Source organism: Rattus norvegicus, chromosome 12, assembly GCF_036323735.1.
Source record: "Rattus norvegicus strain BN/NHsdMcwi chromosome 12, GRCr8, whole genome shotgun sequence".
Classification (NCBI taxonomy): Eukaryota; Metazoa; Chordata; class Mammalia; order Rodentia; family Muridae; genus Rattus; species Rattus norvegicus.
Genome location: NC_086030.1, coordinates 37,888,383 through 37,896,878, shown reverse-complemented (window position 1 = coordinate 37,896,878; position 8,496 = coordinate 37,888,383). Strand labels below are relative to the sequence as shown.

Genomic DNA, 8,496 nt, shown 5'->3' with positions numbered 1-8,496 from the left:
AACAAAAAAAAAAAAAAACCAAGAAGCTCAAGGACAATTTTCTTAGTATTTGAAAGAAAAAACCCTAAGCAAGCTGCTTGGATGAGGGCAATAGGGAAGCAATAGAAAGTCATGCCGTTTAGCCAAATGTGGGGAGGGTAGTTTTTGAGAAATTGCTCACTTAGAAAACAGAAAAGTCTGCTTTCCAAAGGAAAGTGGAACAGCAACTGGGCTGGAAGGAGAGGATTCTGGGACGACTATTCCTCCTCCCTCTTTGGCATGAATTAAGGTAATAAGGCTATTAGCTAGTGCAGTTGAAAAAAGTTTCTTAGCCAGGCAGAGGTGGTGTGCACCTTTGGCCCCAGCACTCAGGGGGCAAAGGCACTCCGATCCCTGTGTGTTCAAGAACAGCCTGGTCGGGGTTGGGGATTTAGCTCAGTGGTAGAGCGCTTACCTAGGAAGCGCAAGGCCCTGGGTTCGGTCCCCAGCTCCAAAAAAAAAAAAAAAAAAAAAGAACAGCCTGGTCTAGAAAAGGAGTTCCAAGACAGCCAGGGCTACACAGAGAAAACCTATATTGAAAAACCGAAACTAAAAAAATTGAAATAAAAAACTAACCCATCCAAACCTTTTGTGTGTGTGATGAATATGGTCACGTGGATAGCATGTCACCTTTACATGGATTTGGAAATTAACGCAGGTACTTTTATGTACTGAACCATCTCACTAGCCCCACTGGCTACATTTTGTCTTAACTTAAAAAAAAAAAATTAACTACTTTGCTATGCTTGTGCTTTTCCTCCGTGTGCAGAGGTCAAAAGACGACCTGTGGGAAACGCCCTCCTGTCCCATGGTGCACTCCATGCCCACGATAGGCAAGAATTCTACCCCTAGGCTACACCTACCCAGCCCTCTAGAACCCATTCAAAACAAAGTGCCAATGTGAAAACTGATGCTTGCCAAGGAGCCTTAAAATGAGGGAGGTTAGTGACACAGGGCAGCAGGGGTTCCAAATCCAGACCACAAAACCACAACCAAAAGTCTATTTGTTTAATTTTATTTAAGAATTTTACAAAAACAGAAACGAAATCCAAACAAAAATGAAAAAAAAAAAACAAACCAAAAACAAAAACAAAACCACAAAACCACAACAAAAACCTAAATACAGAGAGTACTTTCCGTGTGAGGATCAAGCATTTTCTACTTGAGGACAAATGAGCTCTGCTCAGTGAGGCGGACACACTTGTATTGCATGAGACTGAATTCGAAAGTTACATATCAAAATGATGGTAGCACTGAGTTCTGGACACTGGGGAGCAGGTTCCCAGGAGAGGCTGAAGGCAGCAACGTGGCAGGCGGCGTGGAAAAAGCATGTACTTTTCCTCCGGATGGATAGTCCTATGCAGCGCAGCAGTACGAAAGGAAACGGACGAAGACAGAGGCCACCCGAGAGTCTACATCTGACGTCATTTGGAAAGGTCTCTGGACTCCTGCAGATGTCTCCAGATGCACCATGTCAGGTCGGGAAGGAAGCCCAGCGCCTTTATGTAAAATACCCTTTGCACAAGGAGGTAGAACCTGGCACAAGTTTTATTGCAGAGACACAGGGCACCTCTTCCACCCCTCACGGTCGATGATGAAAGTGGTTATTGAAAGAAGTTAAGAGTAGTTTGCAAATTCAGTAGAAACTATGAACTGGGTGACTTGTTTAGTGGTGAGGCTGTATTGTGCTATGTTTAAAACAAAAAGAAAAAAAAAAAAGAAAGGAAGAAAAAGGCCCCCGGGTCCCACAGAGTAGACCCAGGAATGGCTCAAGCCTCTTTACCCTCTTCAGTGCCAGTCACTGCAAGAACAGCAACCGCCTTCAAGACGCCTGAGTGGGGTCTGGGTTAGAGGCCAGAATCAGAAAGGCCGCACTAACTCGCCCCAGGAGACTGGCATGCTGACTCAGCCCTGAGGAAGCCTCCAGCGCAAAAGGCGGCCTCCGTTCCTTCTCCTGTTGCTCTGCACTAAATGGGTGTACATCATACTTAACTGTCTGCTGTAGGTTTCCTGGACTAACTGTGCCCTATCACATCCCCATAGACAGCTGGCTAATGTTGCAGGCCACAGGTCAATCTCAGAGACCAGAGGGAGGGAGCTGGGGTCAGGAGGGAATTTCTGCTGGAGCAATCTATCTGTGACAGATCCTCATTCGTGACAACTAACGTCCAAAGACTTAGCCAAATGTAGACAATTTGCAACCTGTCATCAAGTTGAATGTTCACTGAAATCTTTCCTGAGAATTGCAGAGGACATTTTTTGAGGGTGCAAAATCCTGCAAATAAACCTCACTGCTCTGCCCTGGGTGAAGATCAGCACCATCTCCACTGCCTTGTTGGCCTTTAGCACCAACGCCAATTCCGCAGAGCTCAGCACGTCTGCTTCTAGTCTGCCCAGCCAGAAATGAGTCCCCAACACTGAACCTGCCTTTCGTGCTTGTTGTAGCTCCCACAGTAGGACTACTGTCATCCCTTGGATGATGACTGTTCTCTAAGGTCTCCTGTCATGTACTACAAGCTCATCTCCTGCCTTCCTATAAATATTTTTGACCAACAGTATAATGAACAGATTATCCATGCTGGTTGTAAAATAAGTCTCTGATTGCCACCTGTGGGGTCAAAGGGTCAAAGAAATCCAAGGTCTCATACACACCATAGAATGGCGTGCAGCCAGGCTCTGAGCTACTGTCTAACTGCAAGGTTTTCCCATCGGGCAAACAGCAGGAGCGGGAGGACTGGAGCAGGCAGGTCTCAACTGGAGCAACAATGAGTCAGGCTTCTGAGGAGCTGCATCTGGCTGACTGAAGACGATAGAGGTGCTTAAGGGGAGTCCAGGAAGCATTTCCTTTCCTTTCCTTTCCTTTTTCAAATATGAAAGGATGAAGCTCACTATAGCTTCCAGAGAACGAAAAAAGAGCATAACCAGTCACCTGGTAACAGGATGAGGGGTGGTGCGCAGATGCATCCCAAGATGTGGGTAACAAGAACCCCAGAGCCACGAGGCAAAGACGAACTCTTAAACACAAAAGTACTGACTCTGCTAAGAAGTATTCCACAGTTTCCTAAGTTTAAAAAAAAAAAAAAAGGGACGAAGATGCCCCAGGTGGGAGTCTGGAAAAGAATAAATAGGAGGGAAAGGAAGAGGAGGAGCAAAAAACCAAGTGAACGGGTCCTGATTTACAAGATTTACACTCACAACGAGGAAGAGCTCACACTCGTCTATACATTCAGTATGTACATATGGAAGGACAGCACAGAGGAGAGGATGGGCACTCAAACTGCCACCTACTTGCATTTCCCTGTTTCTCTCCCTTGGGACTCATCTCATTTAGACGGCTAGCCTGGTGAGGCATTTTCTTGCAAATAATTTGTCTACTCAGCTGCAGCCATAACATGGAATGCTTGGTTCCTTTCAGCACTAGAGGACCAAAGTACCTGTGTTTTGTGTGTGTGGTTCACCAGAATCCATACCCACAGGACAGACTCTTAACAAACAAACCATAATAGCAGTTTCTCTTGCCATGGGGATGCCCCAACTAACTAAACATTCAGTGTGTCGATCCTGGATTAATAGCAGCTTTGCTGAAACTCCATTCCTAGGAAGTGCAAGAGTCCACAAGGGTCTTCCCTTAAAAACCAGGATCCCTGGGTAAGGTCTCACAGGATAAGAACCTCTCCACTTTCTTTCAAAATCACGTCACAATGGCCCTTGTGCTAATATGGGAAGAGGAGGGCAGGATAAGGGTCCCTCACTGTAAATGGTGGCTCCTCCTACCCCTTTCTATGCTTTCTCAGAAAGTGTTCAAATGGCATAGTACAGAAACCAGCAAATAAAAAAGGCTACAGCCAAAACTGTGGCTATAAAATGCTTACTTCCTCTTGAGTTTGGTAGTTTAGAACTTCTCTCTACACAGACAGAACAAATTATAAGCTTTATTGTTGCAGCTCGAAAGCTTTCGTAAGTGCTGAGTTAAGAATACATACACGTATGTACACACCTATGGCATCTGCAGTGCTCTGGGTACACATTCTTGCTAGTCTACACACAGGAAAAGAGACCCTGGAAGCAGATCTGAGATTTAGTAGTAAAGAGAGAAAACTGCTGTCTCACCAACTTGCATTTACAGAAATACTTTCTGACTGACCGCACCAACAACTATCTGACCAGAACACGGAGAGGGCAAGCCTGCGGCACAGGGATCGCTAGGGGAGGAGCATGGCCTCCCCAGCTAGCACACCTGAGCAGCGTGGGACCTAGGAGTGATTTTCAGCACAAACTTCTGTAAACTCTGAAAACACTGATGGGACCAACACTCGGGTCTGCTGCTCAGGGCTACGTTACAAAAGGCATCTCAGAGGCTGACGGCCATATGCTGAAGAGAGTTAAGTGAGGCGTGGGGTGCCTGCCTGCCTGCCTGCCTGCGTGGCATTCAGACCCCGAAGGAGACTGAACCGACTTTACAGGACAGTGGCTGAAAAGACTTGGATTTGGACAAAAGAAAACTCTTGAATGCCAAAGCTTGCCTTATGACTTTTGTAGGGGCAGAGTGCAAACAGCACATCCTTCCCTCCAGAGAGGTTGGGCACCAATCCCAGGCATTTCTCTCACACAGACACAGACACACGGACACACACTCACACACACCCCCCACAGTGGATGAAGGCTGACTAGCTTCTATCTGTCCTGCCATACTATTTGCCTTTTGAAGTCTGCTTTGAAAGGGCTTTCAGATGCCTAATATTTGTGGTCTTTTCCTTATTAAACAATAAAAATGTAAAGAAACGTTCTTTGATGAACAGGACACACAGATACTCGTGCTCCAGTACCAAGTGTCACAGCATCATCAACATGGGTGATGTGTCCACTAAGAACGGACTAGAGAAATCCTGTAGGTGCTGCTTTGAAAGCACTGGATAAACCAGGACCTGCATAAACAGACATCCACACACAGAACAAGGGGGCTGGCACCTTAGGACACAGCATCAATCTCATCCTCTGTCACTTGGTCTCCTGGAGAAAAAAGTCAAGTTATACTGCTCTTCCTCGGGCTTTTACTTCAGTATGACAAGAGAGCTGAATGGTCCGCCACTTCAAAACAAAAGCTCGGAGGCTGTGTAAAGGAGGACACAATCCCACTCTCAGTGGCCACCTGGATTAGGGCCACCGAGGGCCACTGTTTGATGTTCATGAGATCACTCACTGCCTGAGATACACGGAATGAGGATAACAGTTGCATCCACTGGGCAAAACGTGCCCAAGAACAGAAACCATTCACCATTTGTTCTTTGAGGCACTAAGAATAAATAAATCCAATGCAATATTACGGTAAACTTAATCCTAGTAACTGGACAGAGGGAGAGTCCCATGTGCTCCATCAGGTCTCTGTCACTAAACACACCTCACCCAATTCTTTGAGAAGATTAAAAAGCTACAAAGAAAACAATTCGACTGGAAAAACATTCAAAAGTACCATCATTTACCCCATCCCCAAGATGGCCTCAGACTTCAGCAAGGGGCTCAGTCAGACTCTAAGGCTACCTGGAAGGCTAAAGCAGCACCAGGCTCTACAGAAGCCCTGCTATCCTATGCCTGGAGTCCCCAGTGAGGGCCTAAGCAAGAGTCCACTTCGTTAGTATAATAACTTTTTTATTCAACATCTACAAGACTTTGTTGTCTTGTAGTTTTAAACCAGATTTATACAATCTCAATTTTTTAATAGTGCAACCTGTGCAAGCAAAAAAGGGGGGAGGGGAGAGGGGAGAAAAAATTTGGGGAAGGGGAGGTAAGGAGATAAAAACCAAAAGACCAATTGTCCCCTCACTCAATTTTTTTTTATAAACATCTATTATAGGCGAAACAAAACTTACCCATGTTATAGATAAGTGTCTATTCACATTTGTACATTAGCATTTTAAACAGCGGAGATAATCTCGACAATGTCTTACAGCACATTAAACAATATTCAAGTTACTGGGTAACGAGAACAACATACAGCAGAAAGAAGCCAAGTGTTTCTCACTGTCTAGTTTACAACTCAAGTACGGTTTCCGGTTCGAATGACAAAGCAGAGTCAGATAATGAAGTAGAAAAGATTGTGTGTAAGACAGAAGCCAATCATATTTCTTCCTAAAACTATGCTTAAGTTAAGGAAAACGTAACTTATGATAAGGCTCAGAGCCATGTTTGCAGCACAAATTAGGAATACTATTAACATATTAAAATGAACTTTTAAAGAGTTTTATCACAAAAAAAAAAAGTATGCACTTACTACTTTAACAAGAAACTTGGGTCAGGGAGGAGCGGGCAGGGTTGAGGGCTAGAAGCAACACCCAGGTATCAACACTAGAAATGCAAAACCCAATGCTGTACATGTCCAATGTTTCTCTCCATATGTGACTTCTGTGGTAATCTTGATTACACATGCTTTCAAAGACATGCACCGTCAACAAAAGCTACAAATGAACCTGAATGCATGGCACGCAACGCAACCCTTCACTTCATGCTGTAGGAGACATTGTTTAAGTTGGAAAATAAACCAATATATATATTCAGTATTTAGACTTGAAATACATGCATTCGGGGAACTCCCACAGTCATGACAAGGATGTACTGTGTTAACCCTGAGCACTGTAGAAAGGAAAAGTAAAGCCAGTTTGAGAAGTTCCAAGCCTTTTCAACCAACTGTGGCCTTGTAGCGTTTAACAAACTCACAGACAGACTGACACATATGCTCACACACACATACATCCGCTCTGCTCACCCAAGGTAAAAGCGCACAGGCAGCCCCATGGAAGCAGGAGGAAAGACATGTGTCCCCTCTGCTCTGTTCGCTGTCAGCTTTGCTGCCTATTTCCAGGTTTTCCACAACCCTCCCCCACCCCCCAAATTAACTAGAGAGCACAACTGAAGTTAAAAAAAAAATTCTTTGGAAAGTGTCCCTGATTTTTATGCAAGTGGTGCTCTCACAGCACTCAACCACGCGAGGAAGCCGCTGCTCTTTACACGTTGCTCAAGTTGGTGATGCTCTGTGGGTGATGCTGTTGCCACAGCTGCTTTTGTTGGACTGCCAGTTGCTGAGACTGGTCTGAAGTTGACAGGAGATTTACAAGAGGAGACACGCAATTTGCCGGAATGATTAAACCTGTAATTAAGAAAACACGATGAAGTGGAGTTGTCCAGTAGAAGCCACAGTGCACTATACTTTCTCAGAGAACTGTAAAGAAAGTTCCACCAGAAACCAGATAGGCAGCCAGCACTGGACATAAGCAATCCCAGGCTCCCAGAAGCCTCATGTGCGCATGCACACACAGGAACGCACGCCCCAGTGGATCGCTATCCTCTGAGGAAGGAGCTCGGTGTGCAGTACAGCACTTTCCCATTTACACTCATCAGCTTCATAAACCTCACAGACATCACCCACTCTGCCACTCGATAAGATGTGATGGCTTTAAGACAGAGCGAGAATGAACATCCGAGTAGTCAGGAACGGCAGAGTTGGGCACACAGTCTGTGAGGGCAACTGGAGGCTCAGGTCCCAGCTATGGGAGTTTCAGTTCTGTTCTGTGGAGGATCTGAACTCCACATAGCAGTTAAATGCCCTTTTTCTTTTTTTTAAAAGCCAGCAGCTAGAAACTCATTTATATGAAACTTTTACAATCATAATTGGAGTTCAAATAAAGTTTACTAATTAACAAGGAGGCCTACTGGTCTCCCCACCTAGTTTCTGGAGGACTCAAAGCCTGAAACTGCTCAGCCTGGGAAAGGAATCAGGTTGTCTGGAGAGCAGAGAGGGGCAGCGGGTAATAAGCATGAAGAGCTGAGAGAGAGCAGCCCCAGAGACAGACATTCACAGGGTAATTACTGTCAAATCACAATGTCCACGACAAGGGTCAAGTACAAGCAACCACGGTGCCTGCTTGTAATCCCATCTCCTTGAAGACAGGCAGCCAGATAATTCTAGGTTTGAAGCCAAAAACTGCAGAGTAGCACGTTCTGTGCTCACTACTAGAACACAGGTGAGACAACAAATCTCTGATGTCAGAAGTGAAAAATAACTGGGGAGGATGTGAACCTTTCCCCACCACCAAAATAACAATGACGCTTACCTACAATCCGCTGCCCGTCTTCGGTCCTGAGCCGCACTATCTGCATTTTCACATTTGTGCCGCTGACAGAGGCCAGAACACCCTCCACCTTTGTCCAGACGCTCAGTACTGAGCCACACAGTACATAGTAAGTGCGGCAGCGGAGACCAATCTCACAAACCAATCCTAAGCTTGCTTTTTTGCAATTGCCACGCCTAGAAAACATTGAGGAGAAAGAGGTATAGAAACATGCTACATACAGGAATCATCTGTAAAACCTAGCCACATTTCGAGAAGAAAATTGTTATTTGACTTTGTCCTAGAAAATCCTTTGGGCTATCCTTTCCAATCTAAGGTGTCACGTTACGTCTGCACGTTCGGCTGTGCGTGGGAT

General features: G+C 45.3%; 1 protein-coding gene across 10 annotated transcripts in view; it reads right to left on the bottom strand.

The window, feature by feature from the left end:
* Positions 1 to 1,017: 1,017 nt before the first annotated feature.
* The window catches only part of Sbno1 (strawberry notch homolog 1), a 60,556-nt gene continuing 53,077 nt past the window's right edge, over positions 1,018 to 8,496 (bottom strand). For 8 of the 10 annotated variants that reach the window (XM_039089440.2, XM_039089441.2, XM_006249301.5 and 5 more), the window contains 2 exons: positions 8,124 to 8,317; positions 1,018 to 7,159 (listed from right to left, as the gene is read on the bottom strand). In XM_039089440.2, the coding sequence (XP_038945368.1) occupies positions 7,017 to 7,159; positions 8,124 to 8,317 (337 nt within the window). In that variant the 3' untranslated portion in view covers positions 1,018 to 7,016. The remainder of the gene's footprint in view (positions 7,160 to 8,123; positions 8,318 to 8,496) is intronic. The other 2 variants (NM_001389247.1, NM_001389248.1) reach the window with 1 other exon arrangement.